This window comes from Dendrobates tinctorius, unplaced genomic scaffold, assembly GCF_039654945.1.
Source record: "Dendrobates tinctorius isolate UK_male_01 unplaced genomic scaffold, ASM3965494v1 ptg000022l, whole genome shotgun sequence".
In the NCBI taxonomy this organism is placed as follows: Eukaryota; Metazoa; Chordata; class Amphibia; order Anura; family Dendrobatidae; genus Dendrobates; species Dendrobates tinctorius.
Window position 1 is genome coordinate 40,684,226 of NW_027361690.1, and position 21,890 is coordinate 40,706,115.

The following is a 21,890-nucleotide window of genomic DNA, read 5'->3' on the forward strand; positions in this document are numbered from 1 at the left end:
AAAAAATAATGAATTTATATTTATTAAGAAGTGTAGCTGCCCATGAAAGCCTGCATCTCCCTCTATAACATTATAGTCCGGCTCTTTTAGGACAACTAGAATTGGCAGATATTTCAATCTCTGTAGAAGTTTGAAGGACTAATTGAATCTCAGGATTTTATGACTTAACCCCAATTTAATTCCCTACTCATCCTTCAATACCATTGATGCATTTTGGTAATATACTTTTATTTTTCAGTATGATGCCAGCCGCCATGATTTACATGTGAAAGAAGCTTGGGGGCAAGGTTACACTGGTAAAGGCATTGTGGTCTCTATCCTGGATGATGGCATTGAGAAGAACCACCCGGATTTAGAAGGAAACTATGTGAGTGTATGGTGCAGATGATAATCTCCTAAGAAGGCGAAATAGTACAACATAATCATGTGATTATTACATGAGACATTTCTGGTTTCCAAGGCAACAGAATAAAGATTCGCTAAACAAGCTGTCAGCAGCGTAGCTAAACTATACCCCGACCTCATATTCCCGGTACTGCTCGCCTTTATTTACCTACTCTGAAGGATTATACATTTTATTATTACTCTTTCAACCAAAGGGAAAGATCCTGCAGCCCATCGATAACAAATTTCTTATTCCCTCGATTTAGTCACTAAAGGAAGGTGGTTTTATGTTTTTGACATTTGAGCACTTTACAAAGGCTCTTATGTGGTATGGAAGGAAGACTTGCTGTTTCAGTCTTCGGCCCCAGGGCTTCTGCTGTACCCTTCTGTCTATCATATTTAATAGTTTGCATATATCTACACACCCTCCTGTCTCCCCGGACTTGTTCTGTAGATGTGGTGAATCCATAGACGCTGCATTATGGAAGTGTATGTATAAATTACTAGAATCTGCTGAGATTTCCGTTTGTGGAGTAAATTGCTGCCTTTTTTCGAGTTACATATGGGTGCCACATCAGCGGTCTATGAGCCCGGGTTCAAAAGGTACCCTTTCAAGTATTTTCAATACTTTCCCATCAAACATGCAGACCTCCCACAACAGATCAGCCCTTGTGATATCCACAGCCGTGTTCCCCTCTGAAGACATCATTGTGGGGGAGCTGCACATTTTGCATTGCATAGGGTGAAGTTCACACTGATATATGCAGCATAAATTGACATGCTGTGGATTTTTTTTGCAACATGTTCGTTATCTAAAGCGTAGCAATTTTCTGCAAGCGAATACTTGATGAAAAATCTGCTAAATTTTCATTACATGGAAATTCACGCTTAAAGTTCTGTGCAGCCTGATCTTGAATTCCCACATTCTTGGTTTGGTTTGTGTCTATATCCGCTTTTTGGGCGAACCATTTAAACGGAACCGGTCACGTCATCTAAACACTCCCAAGTGTGTTGTTAGTGATGCAATGTGCATCACCAACACGTTCTCATTACAATCGCCGCTGTAATTCTGTGGAAAAAGCACTTGATATAGTTATATTTTACCTGCTTGTTTAGCCAAAGGGGTGTGCCTCATTGCATTCAGTCAGAGTTGTTGCCGCCCACACAGTTTGAATTATGGTCCAAGGTTTGCACCTAAGTCACTTGAAATCCCATGCTTGTGCAGTGTGTATTGGGGAAGCCACGCTTGTGCCTTGACGAGCAGCTCATCGCATGTGCGCACTGTAGCAGCGAGTAGTTTTCAGCTACACTGGCTCTGTCGCAGGCGCACAGTCAGTGAAGATGGGAACTACTCACAGCTTCAGTGCACACATGCGGGGAGTCACTTGTCACGGCGCATGCGGAGCCCTCAATTGACAGTGCGGAAGTGTGGCTCCCCAATACACACTGGACAAGCCCAGCTACCCAATACACACTGCCCAAGCGTGGCAACCCAATACACACTACGCAAGCATGGCAAATAGTGATGAGCAAGTATACTTGTTGCTCGGGTGATCTCCGAGTATTTGGATGTGCTCGGAGATTTAGTTTCTGTCGTCTCAGCTGCATGATTTGCAGCTGCTGGACAGCCTGAACACGTGGGAATTGCCTAACCAACAGGCATTCCTCACATGTATTCAGGCTGTCTAGCAGCCGCAAATCATGCAGCTGCATCGACAGAAACTAAATCTCAGACCACGCCAAAATACTCGGAGGGCACCCGAGCATGCTCGGGAAAAACTAGCAACGAGTATACTCGCTCATCACTAATAGCAACCCAATATACACTGTGCAAGCAAGGCTCCCCCAATACACACTGCGCAAACATGGCAACCCAATACACACTGAGCAAGCTCGGCTCCCCCAATACACACTGCGCCAGCGCAGGATTTCAGGTGACGGCGCAAATCCGGGAACATAATTCAAATTGTGTGGGCGGCGACAACCCTGATTGAACTCAATGAAGCGCACCCCTATGACTAAACGAACAGGTAAGACATTAGTATATAAAGTATTTTTCCACAGTATGACCGCAGCGATTTTCATGCACATTGCTTCACTAATAATGCACTGGGGACACTTTAGATGCTAAAGTACAGCTTTGTATAGACCCCTATGTAACTGGTGTTGCGCATGTCTAGAGCGAATTCTGTTCAGAATTCAATTACCTGTTTTTTTTTCTTCAATCCTGATTTTTCTGTTTAGCAGGCACTTGAATTTCCAGCAGATGAGTGGGCATCTGGGTGTTTAGATCCTCACTGATCGCGCAATAGCCCCCAAGTCGCGCACAGCTTTGGTGTGAGTGTGTGTACACACTGGAGTGCGGATTCACTAGAAAGCACAGGCTACAAAGCCAAACATATTGCACTGCAACAAGTTGTACCGTGCACACCACTATCTTCTCTGCAGAACCTTTGTTTTCAAGCGCTATCCATGACTTATTAAAACGTCTAAAGTGACATTGCAGCGGCAGACATATTAGTGAAAGGTTTGGAATGGTCTCTTAGACCAGGTTTTTATTTTACCTCTGCAGAAGAGCACTGTTTCACTTGTTAAACACATTATGAAAATCATCAGCGTTATAAACTGCAATCCTTTTACAATAATGGCCAAATGTCAGACAGATGACCATGATTTAACTTACTTTTTGGTGATTTATAAGAACAGTCTAGGTTCTGATTGATTGTGGTGCCCAATCAGAGACACCCTTCCCCTTTATAAAGATGCAGTTGAACTTTTGAAAAGGAAAAAAGTGAAAGTGAATGTTTTTCTTTGAGCAATGATATCAAGGCTGGGGATTAACTCTACTGGTCTACAATCCTGCAATGGAGGCGTGCCAACAGAGTAAGAGGAAGGCTTAAAAGACTTGGAGATGCTTGTTTATTGCTTGCTTTTATGTATTGAGAGAGATTGATATATTTCTAATCAAGTGGTCATTTTTTGCAATCTTGTCACATTGCTTGTAGCTTTTGAATTTGTATCTTAGAACCGGACTAATGATCTGGTATTTCGTTAGGTTGATCTGATCACAGCAGTTTTAGCGTAGGAGTGAAGTTCTGTTTTTTTTTTTGGTCCATCTACACCTACTCCCCTATATTCCATCCAGACTGTGAAATTAGTTTTATTACTTTGACCTATAGAAGTAAATAGACCTTTTACTAGACTTTTTTTTTTATTGTAATTTATTTTCTGGGCATGTGTGTTTAATGAACAGTTGAATAATGCATAGTTAAACATTCATCTACTTGGTAAGAAAAGGAATCGGAAGAAAAGATAGGATTGATTATTGATTTCTGTGAATTATTCTATACAGCTATTTGCCGCAGTGCACTTGAAGTTTATTAGGAAGGAGCCATTAGGTTGATGAAAAACTAAATGCATGGGATATCTGTATTCTTTTACAGCAGCCGACTGAAAAAGAAACAAATGATGTGGTGTAGGGCTGATAAGAGGAAGTGATGTATTTGCTCGTCACTTTAATTGACAATGCTTCTATTGTGTGTGTTTGCTTTATCTTTTACCATTGTCTTTATTCAGGATCCAGCTGCCAGCTATGATGTCAATGACCAAGATCCGGATCCACAGCCTCGGTATACACAGCTCAATGATAACAGGTAACTTGTAAATGCCTAGTTAAACACCATTTTCATACAAGAACACTCCATTTTTTTTATTTTATTTTTTTTTTTTGCTTTTTCTTTTTTTAAATAAACATTTAAAATCTGTCACTAAATAAAATCTTTATATATGACAGTGCTGGACAGTTGCTGATCGGTGGAGGGCTAGATCCTGAGACCCCCCACTGATCGTCGAAAATACTGCTCTGAAGTCCACAGTTCTTGCATATCCCGAACACACAGAGCTGTCTGCAGGCTAAGTGGTAAGTCTCTGGGTACCATAGGCAGCTCTGTCACGGTGAATGTATTCATAGACTTACTATTGAGCAGTGCTTTGACTGATCTGTGGGTTTCTCAAGACTTGGGCCTCCACCAATCATCATCGCCTATCAGATGTAAACACTTTTATATATTAAGTTACACTTAAATTATAATATCTATATGGAAAAAGCTGTATAATACTATACATTATAATGTGTGCTTGTATATTGATAGCTATGTAATTTATTGATGCAGGAGCCTTCAAATTAGCTCACATATAATGTCACCTCTTTTCTTCAGTATTAGTCAGGGGTATAGACAATCGCTGGCACCATAGAGCGGCACACTAAGTGCGGACAGAAGCTCTAAAACTCCAACTGTACCATGAGCGTGATTCAGTGTTCCTGACGTTTCAAAATTTTGTAAAAGTTTTCCACAACTAGATGTGTACAAATTTAGTGACTTTTGTTGTTTTACATCAGTCCACCTCATGAAAAGTCAGCGGAGTTTAGCCGGTGGATGGCGTGGTCAAAGGCAGCCGACAGCTTCATCATAATACCTTAAAGATGGCAGAAAATATGACAGAAATGTACTCCATTGTCTTCCTGGGGTACATTTCTTGTGGGGACACGTGGCAGCTAGAAGATGTGCCAGATTCACTGAGAGACTCTCCTCTTAATGAATTTGGCACATTACTTCAGCGCACCCATAAACAGAAATATCCATTTTTAAAAATTCTGGCCAAATGTCTTGTGTAACTGCGAAGTTCATCATCCTTTCTATAAGCATGGGTCTGCATGACGATTTTTCTAAACGACAAGTGTCATGCGTTCAAAGATGACAATATGGCGATCCTGTACTTTTCAACAACTTGAAAGTCAGTGTACTCATATCACTAGCAGAGCTAGAAAGACCTACAAGTCTATAAATGGAAATCTTGCAACTTGTGGATCATGAACGTGACCACATTCACTTTTACTGTGTTGCAATCTAACGTGTGCCATACTTTGCAGCATCTGTCATGGTTAATGTTGTGATGTTATGCTAGCTTTTAGTATTTTGTTTCCTTTACATAACTTTTTGAAAACGGTGATGTTAAACATTTAGAGAATTCTAAAACGAAAAATTTGATATAAAAAATATCAAAGATAAGCTTTCCAAGCAGTGTCTGAGACTTTTGTTGCTACGCCTCTAGCAGAGGGGAAAGATTGTTCTCAGTTCAGCCATAACAAATTTGCTTAATAACAACTAAATGAATAAATTCAAAGCTACGATTGTTTAAGCATTCATATGTAATTGTCTTTAATCTGTTCTCCAATATCTCTCCTGCTATGTTTAGTATCTGAGAATGCCCTGCACAATTATCTTACATCAACATGTCACCAGATCCCTTTTATCCATATATAAAGGAATATCTATTTTTAAACTTCATGGAAAGGTAGAGGGCGTTTTCCAAAGGATGATCATTCCCTAAATTGTCATTCATTACGATCTTTGCCCGATGTAAAAGGTCCTAATGATCAAACAATAAAACACACTCAAAATTGTCTACATTTTTCTGCCTACATTCTGCCAGACTTGTGCAAGTCCACATTTCTCTTCCTGATATCTTGTCTGATTTCCTGAGACTTTCCCATAGGGCTACACAAATAAAGCAGTGTTTCAGGTGTGCATTAAAATACATCCACAGGTGTTTCTAATTAACTCAGTTGTTGCCAGAAGCTTTCAAACACATGACATCATCATATGATATCATCAGTATAGAATTGTTTAAAGGCATATTAATCTTAAGCCCCCGTCACACACAGCGATCTCGCTAGCGAGATCGCTGCTGAGTCACAAGTTTTGTGACGCAACAGCGATCTCACAAGCGAGATCACTGTGTGTCACACCTGTCGGCGACTGGCCTCCCTGCCGGGTATCGCTGATCGTTGTGGAAAGGGGTGGACATTTTTTTTTGTCACTGGTCTCCCACTGGACAGCACACATCGCTGCTTGTGGCAGGCGGGACATCAGTGAGCAGGAGCTTGTAACCAAGGTAAACAGCGGGTTTCTAAGCGCCGCGCGGCGCAAAGAAACCTGTGTACCTTAGTTACCAGCGCGCTGATGCAGGGAGCTGGTGACCAAGGTAAACAGCGGGTTTCTAAGCACCACGCGGTGCTTAGAAACCCGCTGTTTACCATGGTTACCAGCTCCCTGCATCAGTGCGCTGGTAACTAAGGTACACAGCAATGCGAGCGCTCGTCGTCGCTGGTGAAGCTGCCTATTTGGCAGCTCACCAGCGATCATGTAGCGACACACCAGCGATTCTGATATCGTTGTCGGGATCGCTGGTGAGTCGCTATGTGTGAGACGGGGCCCTTAGTGTATGTAAACTTTTGACTTTGCAGTAAGTAATAAAAATACCTTAAAACATTATCTCTCTCACTATTCTGGCATTTGGCAAATATTAATAATTGTAGTAATTCTAATTCATCTAAAACAGGAAAGGTTTATTCTGATTTCATGTCAGATATTGAGAAAAACATGCATATGTGTCTTTTATATAGTGTATGTAAAATTCTGGTTTCAACTTTGTGTGCATCACCACCGCATGTAAAAGTGCTGCCGACAACTTAACAATACTGGTTCCTGCTAGTTCTTCAAAGTAATAAGCTTGTTTGTATTGTGACATGAAACCATGTTCAATTAATTAAAAAAAAGAGTTGACCAAATGGAATTAGTTGGTTCTGGGTTGACTGTGGCTCAGTGGTTAGCACTGCAGCCTTGCAGCGCTGGGGTCCTGGGTTCAGATACCACCAAGGACAACATCTGCAAGGAGTTTGTATGTTCTCCCCGTGTGTGGGTGGGTTTCCTCCGGGTACTCAGGTTTCCTCCGGGTACTCCGGTTTCCTCCCACATTCCAAAGACATACTGATAGGGAATTTAGATTGTGAGCCCCACTGGGACAGCGATGATAATGTGTGCAAACTGTAAAGCGCTGCGGAGTATGTTAGCGCTATATAAAAATAAAGATTATTATAATATATTTTAGTTTTCATTTTCCCATACCTGAATTATACCATGCCTCACAGTCCCGCTGAATATGCACATTGCTATCATCCCACTTCTTGCTTTTTTTCTATCCTAACCTTTTTAAAAAAAAAAAAAAACTTGGAGACTTCTGAGCCCTGCTTCAAGTTGACAAGCTCTAGAAAAAAAAAATCCTCAAAGCATAGCAATATGAGCTCCAAGCATTTTAGATCTAAAGCTATCAAAAGAAGGTTAAAACTGAACACTCTCATTAATGAAGTTCTCCTTTACAAGACTTTTATCATAGACATTTTGATGGGTCAAGGGGTTGGACACTTCTGTACTTCATTGTGCTTTTTTAGCCTCCCTGACATAACTGATGATTACTTTCCTGATCGGGTCAACTAAAGAAGAATATTTTTTTAATCTGAATTCTTTCACCGAAGAGTGTTTGATAACATAGTGAATGTAAAAAGTCTACATACCCCTGTTAAAATGCCAGGTTTTGACAAAACAAAAAAAATTAAGTTCAGAACTTTTTCCACCTTTAAGATCACCCATAATTTGTACACATCAATTAAAAAAAAATCTGAAATGTTTTTCGGTGGGAAATAAAATAATGTGGTTACATAAATATGCACGCCCTTAAACTGATAATTTCTTGAAGTACTGTATGAATTTGACAGCATTCAGTCTGTTTGGGTAGGAGTATGTTAGCATGGTACATCTAGATTTAGCAAGCTTTGTCCACTTTTCCTTCCAGTAGAGCTCCAAAACTCAGATTGCGAGGGTATCTCCTGTGTACAGCCCTCTTCAAGTGAAACCACAGATTTTCAATTGGATTCAGGTCTGCTCTGATTTGGCTTCCAAATGTTGAACTTTTTCTGATAAAACCATTATTTTTTTTATTTGGAGGTCGTTGTTGTGCTGAAAGGTGAAACTTCTCATTTTCATTTTATTTAGAGGCCTGAAGGTTATGTTTCAAAATTTTATATTTTGAGCCGTAATTCCTTCCCCCAGTTCCAGCTGCCGATGGACAGCTCCAAAATATAATGTTGCCTCCTTCATAATTCACTGTGGGTATGGTGCTTTTTTGGTGATGTGCAGTAATGATTTTTCACCAAACATACCTTTTATATTTATGGCCAGAGGTTCAACCTTGGTCTCATCCGATCAGAATGCATTTTCATACATTATTTTAGGAGACTTGATGTAGGTGTTGGTTAAAGATGGCCAGGCATGGATGTTTTTCTTTAAAAGAAAATGCTTCAGTCTGGACACACTACCTCGCAGGTCAGACATGAAGAATACAGGAGATTGTCATCATAGGCAGTACACGGCCAGAATTTGCTAGAAATTCCTGCATCTTTTAAATTTTCTGTAGAACTCTTGGCAGCTTCCTGGACCTCTTTTCTTCTTGTCTTTCATCAATTTTTGAGGAATGCCATAGAATTGTGGTACTGGAGAAGGATGGCATCATTACCATGGATGGCAAGAAGAACGAACAAATCAATTTTAGAACAAATCAAACCAGATATGTCACTTTAAACAAGGATCTCCAAGCTATGACTTGCCTACTTTGGACACATCATTATACAAAGAGAACAAACACTGGAGACGGACATCCTAGTCAGAGGAAGAGAAAGAACAAGGCGAAGAGTAAAGGTACTGTCACACTTAGCGATCCCGACCAGCGATATGACGCGGTCAGGATCGCTGGGGCATCGCTAAGTGGTCGCTAGTGAGCTGCCACACAGGCAGATCTCACCAGCGACATAGCAGCAGTCGGGGGTCGTTACCTGTCAGACGCGGCGATCCTGACGTCCTCCCGCCCGCGTCCACGCGTCGCTCGTCGGCTCCACAGGAAGCTGACTACTAGAAACGGTTCAGAACGTTTTCGCGCGATCAGCGATAATCAGCGGGGGAGCCGGTCGGAGGTAAGTATCACACATAGCGATATCGCTAGCAATATCGCTGCTACATCACAAAAACCAGTGACGTTATAGCGATATTGCTTGCGATATCGCTTAGTGTGACAGGCCCTTAAGACCGGCAACCTAATTGTTTAATATTATCAAGGTTACATTGGAGAAGACCCTGGTAGACCTATCTAGACTTGCACAAGATTGATCTTCCTACAGAGCGTTGGCCATTAAATAATAAATTAAAGGGGGGCGAAGTTCTGAAATAATGCTTCTTGTTATGATTTTTTTTAAATGACAAAAACCTGGCATTTTCACAGGGGTATAAATACTTCTTATATCCACTGTATGTGTAGAAATCATTTTTATCAAGTCACATTGCTTTATTCTGGTCTGAGGCAGATCTAAGACTGCCTTCTAACAAATACATCTCAACTTCAAAAATATTCTTTTTATATTCTGCTGAATGACAACAGACTTTACTCTAACCCTTTATATTCTGCGTACATGCCATACCTGCTCTCCGATATCTCTGGGAATGTCTAGTATCTTAAATCTAAAGGAAACAAAAATTAAATGTGGTGAACTTCAAGCTGACATCTCATATATTTTATCGCTTAGAGTAAATAAAGATTTTGCACATTAATTCTGCTCTGTGATAAGGTTTGAACCGCGTAGTGGGATTATGGGGCAGAACAGAATGTGACAGTGTGGTGCTTTTGTCTGTGTGGCTTGTCATACATGTAAATGCACACTAAACGTTGGTGAATTTACAGTTCCATTAAGCATTGACTCCAAATCCTTAAAGATATCCTTATGTCAATTGCTAATACTATTGATGTGAAACCATTTAAAGGAGGCAGATAACATGGGCCGATCTACCAGGAAAATAGCTGATGTACAGAGGTCACTGCAGATAGAAGGAGGTGACAACCGGTGCTCAAATCACAGAGCATGCTTAGAACACTGGCCTCATGTCTGCTAAAAAGTGTGAAGATCTCGAATTTTTGGTTTGAGGCATAATTTAGACTTAAGGCATTGCCTGGCCACTTAACTAATTTTTTTCAAGCCTTTTAGTTTTTTTTTTTGCGCCCATGTTTCCTAGTCCAAGTATGTATTGGCTGTAAGCGTCCCCTGATCAGAACTAATTAGCCCTGGAATCGGACCATCAGACATGAATGTGTGAATCTGGCCTTACACTAAAACTTTGCTATATCTTTATTCTGATAGAAAGTTTTGCAGAGAGAAATTTCAATATCTATCGTTTGACATTCCAGACTTCTCAAAGATGTTAAGAGAGAAGATAAAAGTAGGTTTACGTTAACATATTGGTTTCTATAAATTCTGTAGGCTTGTTCTTTGCTGATCAGATTTCAGGCTTCACATCATTAAAAGATATTTAAAATCTAGAACAAAAAGTGTTCTAGGAGATTAAAGGTGTTCCAAAGTCTGACCTATTTTTAATTACATAAATGGACAGTGCATTTATATCTAAAACAAATGTCTCCATTTCTATTTCTCCTAATTCTATACTTTCTGTCCTAGATTCTGTTGCTAGCATTACAGACAACACCTTTGTTTCAAATATCATTTTGCTGAAATCTGTAATAAGCTTTCTAGACTAGGAATAAATATGAAATTGGATGGAGAATTCATATTAGTCTTGGGAAGCAATGTTCCCTTGCACGCTTGGCTTCCTGTAAAGGCCCCTGGTCAGAAAGCGCTTAAGAAGTTGAAGTAGGAATTGACAGAAAATTACTTTCCATAACTTGATGGTGACATTTTCAGATACTGTGGGATTTTCTCTGAAAGAATTGTGCCGCTTCCGTAAGAATGCTATATTTATGCAAAGGACGGGATTTCCGGCGCGCTTCCGGTAAGCGCAAGTTAAATGCCACTGCCAGATATTGACAGCGACATTTAACAGGTTAACAGCCGCGGGTGTTCAAAACAGCGGACGTTCCGGGAACGATGTGGGCTCGGCGTCGGAGCCCACATCAAAGGGAGGGATTCAAATGTGGTCGTACTATTACGCCCAACGTCGGAAAGGAGTTAAAGGACTATTTTTAATGAAAGGAAATTCTAGCTGGATCCTACTTCTTACTTTATTTGAGAGATGGGCACATAGCGAGGCGAGTCTGTCGAATTGTCCCATAACAATGGTCGCTTTATTGGCAGATGGGCTCATATAATGTGACCAAACTGGTGCAAAGAACCTTACATTTTTACATGCGTTGCAATACTGGAATATATATATATATATATATATATATATATATATATATATATATATATATATATATATATATATATATATCTCTCAAGAATGTAGACCAGCTCACTCCCGTGAACCACCTGGAACCTCAGCTGACCTGGTTAACTCCGTTGTGCCCGGATCTGGATGTAGGAGTCCATCCATACAAATGTGAACAACGACAAAGCAAAGTCCAGCAATAACGTGAGCAATCCAGGATGCTGTTAAAAAATATATATATATATATATATATATATATATATATATATATATATATATATATATATATATATATATATATATATATATATATGGGAAAAAAAGTATTTAGTCAGTCAGCAATAGTGCAAGTTCCACCACTTAAAAAGATGAGAGGCGTCTGTAATTTACATCATAGGTAGACCTCAACTATGGGAGACAAACTGAGAAAAAAAAATCCAGAAAATCACATTGTCTGTTTTTTTTTCATTTTATTTGCATATTATGGTGGAAAATAAGTATTTGGTCAGAAACAAAATTTCATCTCAATACTTTGTGATATATCCTTTGTTGGCAATGACAGAGGTCAAACGTTTTCTGTAAGTCTTCACAAGGTTGCCACACACTGTTGTTGGTATGTTGGCCCATTCCTCCATGCAGATCTCCTCTAGAGCAGTGATGTTTTTGGCTTTTCGCTTGGCAACACGGACTTTCAACTCCCTCCAAAGGTTTTCTATAGGGTTGAGATCTGGAGACTGGCTAGGCCTCTCCAGGACCTTGAAATGCTTCTTACAAAGCCACTCCTTCGTTGCCCTGGCGGTGTGCTTTGGATCATTGTCATGTTGAAAGACCCAGCCACGTTTCATCTTCAATGCCCTTGCTGATGGAAGGAGGTTTGCACTCAAAATCTCACGATACATGGCCCCATTCATTCTTTCATGTACCCGGATCAGTCGTCCTGGCCCCTTTGCAGAGAAACAGCCCCAAAGCATGATGTTTCCACCACCATGCTTTACAGTAGGTATGGTGTTTGATGGATGCAACTCAGTATTCTTTTTCCTCCAAACACGACAAGTTGTGTTTCTACCAAACAGTTCCAGTTTGGTTTCATCAGACCATAGGACATTCTCCCAAAACTCCTCTGGATCATCCAAATGCTCTCTAGCAAACTTCAGATGGGCCCGGACATGTACAGGCTTAAGCAGTGGGACACGTCTGGCACTGCAGGATCTGAGTCCATGGTGGCGTAGTGTGTTACTTATGGTAGGCCTTGTTACATTGGTCCCAGCTCTCTGCAGTTCATTCACTAGGTCCCCCCGCGTGGTTCTGGGATTTTTGCTCACCGTTCTTGTGATCATTCTGACCCCACGGGGTGGGATTTTGCGTGGAGCACCAGATCGAGGGAGATTATCAGTGGTCTTGTATGTCTTCCATTTTCTAATTATTGCTCCCACAGTTGATTTCTTCACTCCAAGCTGGTTGGCTATTGCAGATTCAGTCTTCCCAGCCTGGTGCAGGGCTACAATTTTGTTTCTGGTGTCCTTTGACAGCTCTTTGGTCTTCACCATACTGGAGTTTGGAGTCAGACTGTTTGAGGGTGTGCACAGGTGTCTTTTTATACTGATAACAAGTTTAAACAGGTGCCATTACTACAGGTAATGAGTGGAGGAAAGAGGAGACTCTTAAAGAAGAAGTTACTGGTCTGTGAGAGCCAGAAATCTTGATTGCTTGTTTCTGACCAAATACTTATTTTCCACCATAATATGCAAATAAAATGAAAAAAAAACAGACAATGTGATTTTCTGGATTTTTTTTTCTCAGTTTGTCTCCCATAGTTGAGGTCTACCTATGATGTAAATTACAGAGGCCTCTCATCTTTTTAAGTGGTGGAACTTGCACTATTGCTGACTGACTAAATACTTTTTTGCCCCACTGTATATATAATGGTGGCCCAACTCTATCGCATCGGGTATTCTAGAGTCTCTGTTAAAATAAAAAATAGTTATATACTCACCTTCCGACGGCCCCCGGACTCTTTCTCTCCTCTCTATGCTCCCGGCATCTTCCGGTCCCAGTAATGCTTAGCGCGAAACACCGCTGATTGACGTCGGCTAACATCTAATTGCTGAATACCACAGGTGGCGTCACGATCTAGCTTTCATAAACTTTATCATCCCCTTATCATTTTCATTGGACGCCCAGAGCCACGGACCGGGTCACTGCTGCCGTGACACATCCCCTTAAGAACTGGCCCGGTACCCAGTACCCCCCGGCCCTGGCGGGCGCTCCACTACGGCTCTCCAGGCTGATAACTTTCACCAATGAGATCCTTTTAATGTGGTGTTGGTGGTTTATGAATCATGTATTTTGCTGTAAAATGCAATTAAAAATATGTTGGGAAAATCCTACTAGAACAACTAAACTTTATATGGGGTCATCATTAATGATTGGATACGTCTACTGACTACTATTTAACATGAGTTTATATGTGATTGTCTAATTCTGAACACAACCACATTCCCAATTATAAGAGGGTGTTCACACTTATGCAACCATATTGTCTTAACTTGATTATTTTTATTTCCCCCTTCAAAATTACGTAAATTTGTTTGTCAATGGATTTGTACAGATTATGGGTGACATTAAAGGTGGAAAATCAAACCTCTCACTGGAGGACATAGAATCTTCTTCAAACTGTTTTGTTTTCTAGAAAATTGGAAAACTTTTTCAAAGAGATGGCTTCTAAAAATGTTTTACAACTGGTTTCAAAGTTGAATTCTATGCCATTGCTCCCAACACACAAAAAACAAAACATTAAAACGATAAGCATTTTCTGTAACAGGTGGTTGTCTTCCTCTTCAGAATTGATTAATTCCAGTGCCTGCTGTTGAAAGAAGGAAGGAATTTTACTCGTCTCATTCCTTTACAAAGCACCTCATTTAGAATAATTTCCCTATGTTTTGTAAAACTCCTGTTTCTTAAATGTGGTAATTTTAGGCCTGGATGGCACCTATTATGTAGCCATGCTGCCTCTCAAACATTTCTAGCTTGTTTCTGAATAAGGCTATGTGCACACGTTGCGGATTCTGCTGCGTTGTACAGTACCTTTTATTTCCTATGAGAAAAAAAAACGCAGTGCACATGCTGTGGATTTTTCCGCGCGGATTTGCTGTGGGTTACAATCCGCAGCATGTCAATTCTTTGTGCGGTTTCCGCTGCAGTTTCACACCTTATCATTGAGGTGTAAATCCGCAGGCTAATCCGCAGATAAACCGCGGGACTTTTGTCCTGCGGATTTTCCAACAAAATCCGCACAACCAAAACACTACGTGTGCACTTACCCTAAAGGTGCATTTCCACCAAACTCTAATCGTCAGCGAGTGTTCCTAGGAAGAAAAAAAGCCCTGAAGGTAAAAAAGATGATCTGTGTCACAGCCATTTCATAGATCTATACAACATGGAAAAAGTGAACAGTTTTATAAAAAAAAAAAAATATATATATATATTATGTGTGTGTGTGTGTGTGTATATGTGTATATATGTATATATATATAAAATTTCTCTCAACTACTTGCTCATCTGACAGGCCTGGAGTCATGAATTAGACATAATTGGTAATTATTGGGAAAAGTGAAAAGATCAAACATTGATATTTCTCCTTGCTCCATTTAAGTCAAGAAGAGAATTGTTCTCAGAGGAAAATGTTGTTAGTATCTCCACCATTGCTCCTTCCTCTGTGTAGGGGCACATGGTCCATCTTCATTTACCTAATCAATTGGAGATTCAATGTGCGATCATCAGGACTGTATATGACTGCTAAGTTATTTCCACCTTGTTAGCAAATAGCTGTGACATCTGACATTTACCTGAGGGTATGGAAGACCTTTAACAACTTTGAAGGGTTAGCAAAGGATCCCTTAGGTAAGTACATTTCTGTTGCTGGATTTCCTCCAGGCAGGGCTTGACAAGAATCTGGAAGATGCAGATTTTAGCATTAACCCCTTGATGGGATACTGCTGTCCTTAAAAAAGGCATTTTTTCTTTTTTCCTTCTATTTTTTTTTTCCTTGTCACATTCTGAAAGCTATTAACTTGTCAAAGGACTGGTGGAGCAGGCATTCCCCCAATTTTTTTGTTATATACCCTACCATTGAAAAGTTTGGGGTCACTAGACCATTTTGTGTTTTCCATGAAAACTCATACTTTTACTAATCAAATTAGTAGCCAAATGAATTTAAAATCTAGTCCAGATATTTGACAAGGTTCGAAAAAAAGATTTTTATTTGAAATACCAATTTTCTTCTTCAAACTTTGCTTTCGTCAAAGAATGTTCCCTTCGCAGTAATTACTGCGTTGCAGATCTTTGGCATTCTAGCAGTTAATTTGCTGAGCTAATCAGGAGAAATTTCACCCCATGCTTCTAGAAGCCCCTCCCACAAGTTGGTTTATCTTGATGGGCACTTTTTGCGGACCATACGGTCAAGCTGCTCCCACAACAGCTCAATGGGGTTGAGATCTGGTGACTGCGCTGGCCACTCCATTACAGATAGAATACCAGCTGCCTGCTTCTACCCTAAGGCTATGTGCACACGTAGCGTTTTAAAACGCTTACTAAAAACCGGACTCCTTCCCAGAAATCGCGCGGTTTTTTCCACGCGATTTCACCGCGATTATGATCGCGATTTTGCCGCGATTTTCACATGCGATATTCAAGCACTTTCCAAGCGATTTGAAGCATCGCTTGGAAAGTGATTGACAGGTTGGTCACACTCATCAAACATAGTGTTTGACAAGTGTGACCAGGTTTTTACTATTGAGGCCGCCTATGCGGCATCAATAGTAAAAGATAGGATGTTAAAATGCTAAAAAAAAATAAAAAATCGGTGTATATTTACCTTCCGGCGTCCCGCGCTGCATTCCCGGGCCTCAGCGTTCCCAGCGATGCCTTGCGAGACCTGTGATGAGGTAGTCTCGCGTTGCTATAGCGATCTCGCGAGACCACGTCATTACAGGGCCTTGCCGCAAGGCATTACTGGGAACGCTTAGGCCGGGAATGCATAGCGGGACGCCGGAAGGTAAATATACACCGATTTTTTTTTTTTATTTTTTTTTTTATTCTTTTTTTACAGGGGTATGGTACCCAGGGCCTGGAGGACAGTCTCCTCTCCTCCACACGGTGGGTACCAACCGCACATGAGACGCTTAACTTCCCGCATGGTGGGCATAGCCACATGCGGGAAGTAAGCGATTCTCATGCATTCCTATGGGTGCGGAATCGCGGCAATTCTTTGCGATTCCGCACAAAGAATGAGCATGCTGCGATTTTTTTCCGCGATGCGATTCCGCCGCGGAAAAAAGCGCAGCATTAGCACAGCATGTGCGGAATGCCATAGGAATGCATGGGGGGCGTTCTGTACACGATTTTTAAGCGTTTTTGCGCCGAAAATCGCGGTAAAAACGCTTAAAAATCGCTACGTGTGCACACAGCCTAAATAGTTCTTGCATAATTTGGAGGTGTGCTTTGGGTCATTGTCCTGTTGTAGGATGAAATTGGCTCCAATCAAGCGCTGTCCACAAGGTTCGGCATTGCATTGTATAATGGAGTGATAGCCTTCTTATTCAAAATAAAATCTCCCACTTTACCAGCACCAAAGCAACCCCAGACCATCAAATTACCTCCACCATGCTTGACAGATGGTGTCAGGCACTCTTCCAGCATCTTTTCAGTTGTTCTGCGTCTCACAAATGTTCTTCTGTGTGATCCAAACACCTCAAACTTGGATTAGCCTGTCCATAACACTTTTTACCAATCTTCCTCTGTCCAATGTCTGTGTTCTTTTGCCCATATTAATCTCTTCCTTTGATTAGCCAGTATCAGATATGGCTTTTTCTTTGCCACTCTGCCCTGAAGGCCATGTACTTGTCGATCAGTTGTGCAGCGGGGCCTCCCACTTCTCTTTCTACTCTGGTTAGAGCCTGTTTGTGCTCTCCTCTGAAGGGAGTAGTACACACCGTTGTAGGAAATCTTCAGTTTCTTGGCAATTTCTCGCATGGAATAGTCTAAATTTCTAAGAACAAGAATACTGTCGAGTTTCACAGTTGAAAGTTCTTTTTTTTTCTGGTCATTTTGAGTTTAATGGAACAAACAAATGTAATGCCCCAGATTCTCAACTAGCTCAAAGGAAGGTCCGGTTTATAGCTTCTCTACTCAGCCAAACTGTTTTCAGCTGTGCTAACATACTTACGTAAGGGTTTTCAAGGGTATTCTAACCATCCATTAGCCTACTTACACAATTAGAAAACACAAAGTACTATAAGAACACTGAAGTGATGGTTTTTGGAAATGGGCCTCTATACACCTATGAAGATATTGCATTACAAACCAGACGTTTGCAGCTAGAATAGTCATTTACCACATTAACAATGTATAGAGTGTATTTCTGAATCATTTAATGTTAGCTTCATTGGAAAAAAAACTGTGCTTTTCTTTCAAAAATAAGAATTTCTAAGTGACCCTAACCTTTTACACGGTAGTGTATATATTATTTTGTAGGATTTAGCATACCATCTGTTTTACTACTTTTGCACATGTAAACCAACCCTTACAAAAAGAACCAGAATTGTTTTGATGCATTCTGAGAAACCTTTTTCTGTTGACAGAGCTTTGAGTGCCTGTTTGTTTTTTGTAGGACAAGCTGCGTTTTGTACTGATCACTACTTATAATCCTCTGGATAAACCTCATGTGATGATCACACAAGTGCACTTGTCATTGTGAGTAGTTCTCAGTGCTGTGTCTGACAATGAGTTTTTTGCTTCTGTGTGATCATATGATCAGGACCGATTTTTATCCCTTGGAGGTAAACCATGAAGGTTCTTATCGAATGCCTTCAGACACAGCTTTAGAAAATCTCAAAGAATTTACAGAAAAAGCATTTTAGAAAACTATATAAAGTTTCCTGAGACAAAGAATGATCATTTTAAACCTATTTCTTCTTTGTATTTGATTTTCATAGCTAAGACACTATAGTTCCCTCCTTGTCTTAACCCTCAAGATCCCATAGATCCCGCCTTCATTTTCCAGGTCTTAATCAGAACTAAGGTTTCTCCAATCTTTTGTAGATTTTTTTTTTTTTATTATTGTAGAATAGGGTCTTAATAAGACTCTCAAAGCCAGAATGGCTGCATTACCAGAGGGAGAACGCAAGCTACTGTGAGGTAGCGCTGTCATTCAGTTAGGGGATCCTCGCTAAAAAAGTATGATTCACCGCACTCAACACGTTGATAGTATGCAAAAATTCATATTTATTGCATATGTCCAATCCATCAACAGAGGAAGGATGTGCCCAAGTAGAATTTAAACAATGTACAAACAGAATACCCAATGTTTCGATCCTCCCGGGTCTTTTTCATGGGGTACACTCAATATAGTTAATAGGGGACCTAGGGCACTCGAAGAGGATAAACGTCCCCTTAGGGTAACTTGAAGGTTTAGGTATCGTCAGACAACGTCTAGTTGGTGTAGTGAGGATATCATAAACAATTTTCAGTTGAATAGTATCATAAATTGGTTCAAGCTGCGGCAGATAGTGTATATCTTGAGGCTGTAGTGGCCGTCATATAAGGGTTTCTGTTATGAATGAGTCACCGAGGAGGAAAAAAACAAGCTTAAGTCTCAGAAAACCAGAGAGGTTGGTAACTATGCAGATTGCAGATCCCTGATCTTAACCACACAACTAGCAGCAGTCGTGGAGCGTTCTTACGATGGTCCTAGACGCCTCGTCACAACCAGAGAGCTACATAAGCCTAAAACAGGAAAAGAGGAAAACTAACTCCCCCAAAGCAGACCCCAAAGGAAAGACAGCCCCCCACATGTATTGACGGTGAAACAAGATGAAAACACATACACAGGCAGGAAAATCGGCTGAGCAAACGATGGGGCCCGACTAACTAGAAAGGACAGGAAAGGAAAGCCACTGTCTGTAATCTGCCAAAAAACCCTACCAAAATAATGTCCAACACGTCTGATAGCAAAATTAACCCTGAAGTCACTAGACTTCTCCCACTATATCAGCACTCTGAAATATTCTGAAACAGAGCAAAAGGAGGCCAATCTAATAAGGAACAAAAAGGCAAATTGGCAAATACAGATAAATAGGAGTGGAAGTTCAGCATAGCCCCAGCAGGGGCAGGCTGACCACACAAGAAACTGAATTGACCAACAAGCGCAAGTGTGAACATTAGCAAAAAACAAACTTAACTTGAAAACTGGAAGAGAGCTGAAGTCCAAGACCTGAGAAGCAGACTGAATCACCAGCACCAGGATAGGGCGTCGGCTGTCTTATATCCAGTCTGATACTCCAGAGATCCAATCGTTATCCTCCTCATCAGGTGGCAGATCACTACCACTTAAACCAACCTCACTACCTCCTGTCACCACCAGAGGGAGAACGGAAGGAGAACTCTCAACTGTTGGAGCAGAAAATGAGCTCATAACAGGTTTCACCCTAAGATATAGTTGATACTCAGGCTACAGTGGCCGTCATGTAAGAATTTCAACCTGGGGGATCCTGGGCAGGAAGGATAGGAGATGTAGGTAGCGCGCCCGCACCCTGCCTGGGGATAGCTGGAGGGCGGCCCAGGCAGGGCGTGGGCGCGCCACCTACATCTCCTATCCTTCTTGCCCAGGATCCCCCAGGTTGAAATTCTTACATGACGGCCACTGTAGCCTTAGGATCAAGTATATCTTAGGGTGAAACCCTTATATGACGGCCACTGCAGCCTCAAGATATACACTATCTGCCGCAGCTGGAACCAAGTTATGATACTATTCAACTGAAAATTGTTCATGATAGCCTCACTACACCAACTAGACGTTCTCTGACGATACCTAAACCTTCAAGTTACCCTAAGGGGACGTTTATCCTCTTCGAGTGCCCTAGGTCCGCTATTAACTATATTGAGTGTACCCCATGAATAAGATCCGGGAGGATCAAAACGTCGGGTATTCTGTTTGTACATTGTTTAAATTCTACTTGGGCACATCCTTCCTCTGTTGATGGATTGGACATATTCAATAAATATATGAATTTTTGCATACTATCAACGTGTTGAGTGCGATGAATCATTCTTTTTTATGTGTACAAGACCCCAGCGGTCTAATTCACCAGCACTTTTTTTTTTTTTTTTTTTTTTTTTTTTTAAATTTTTCCCGGACCTGAGTGCGCACCATTCCCACGTATATAATAGGGGATCCTCGCTAGGCAGCAAACAAAACAGATCCGGCACAGGTTTTCATAAAGCATAACACAGTCCATGCGGTTTATTCCTCCTTCATAAACCCATAGAAGCAACATAAACAGCATTACAGCATGGCGTCCATTGTAGCTTCACTCTGGTTAAGCCTGTGGTCACACAGGTTACTCAATGTCCATACTCGGGCTCTTCAGCCTCATCATTATCTCACCCACGTCAGGGTTTCCTCATGGCTGTTTCCCCACGCTGCAGACATCCACTCTCTCCTCTGGGACACTCAGACACTGGCAGCCATTACACCCAGCCACACACAGGCTGTTAGCCAGGGATGCTTCTCCTAGTGGGACCTTCCACACTGGACCAACCGGGTCCCAGCATTCACCTCCATGTGACCTACCCTGGCCACATTATATGGTCCATAGCCACGCCCACCGGGTCACAAGACTATGACCTCGCCACAGGTCCTTCACACACTCATATACACTTTACAATAGCGTTAATAAACACACCCCCTGGGTGGGTTTGGAGGTAACTAGTTCCTGACACATTGAACCAGCACCTCAGCAGTATCACTGCTGATTAACACACACACAAATCTCCATCTCAAGGCCACCCACCTTGAGATACATAACGGTCATTCCATATTTCGCCACTCATCCACTCTCCTGGGACATCCATACAGCGCCCCCTAGCGGACACAGTGGTCACTACACCACACTACCAATATGGCAAATTAATCTGTCTTTGGAAAATCCTAGAATTCAGAACACCTTCTATTAATTTCTAGACCTGACACATTTTTTTTAACCCTTTAATACCTGACAAGTATGTTGGTCAGAAGTGATTGCCTCACCTTGCAGATTGCGCAGGTGACCTGACTATAGGACGACGCCCATGCTCTAACATGGCTGGTAAGCACTGATATCTGTAGTGTGCATCATGGCATAAAAGAGCAGAAACCGAGAGTCTCAGTGAATCCTGTGTCCACAGATTGAACTAGTACTGCCGTTTACATAAACCCAGTATTATATACAGCAATCCATGAGATCTATCGTAATACGAATTGTTTTTTTTTTCTTTTCCTGGTGCGGTAAACCTGCTGCTTTAGGCTGTGTGCACACGCTGCGGATTCCGCTGCGTTTCCGCAGCGGTTTTGGCCGCTGCGGACCC

General features: G+C 41.3%; 1 protein-coding gene across 7 annotated transcripts in view; it reads left to right on the plus strand.

The window, feature by feature from the left end:
* FURIN (furin, paired basic amino acid cleaving enzyme) overlaps positions 1-21,890 on the plus strand; it is a 334,609-nt gene that overhangs the window by 196,356 nt on the left and 116,363 nt on the right. For all 7 annotated transcript variants that reach the window (XR_012230939.1, XM_073568621.1, XM_073568624.1 and 4 more), the window contains 2 exons: positions 239-367; positions 3,961-4,037. Coding sequence is in view for 6 of the 7 variants with exons in the window: in XM_073568621.1 (XP_073424722.1) it covers positions 239-367; positions 3,961-4,037 (206 nt within the window). In the remaining variant the exon portion in view is untranslated. The remainder of the gene's footprint in view (positions 1-238; positions 368-3,960; positions 4,038-21,890) is intronic.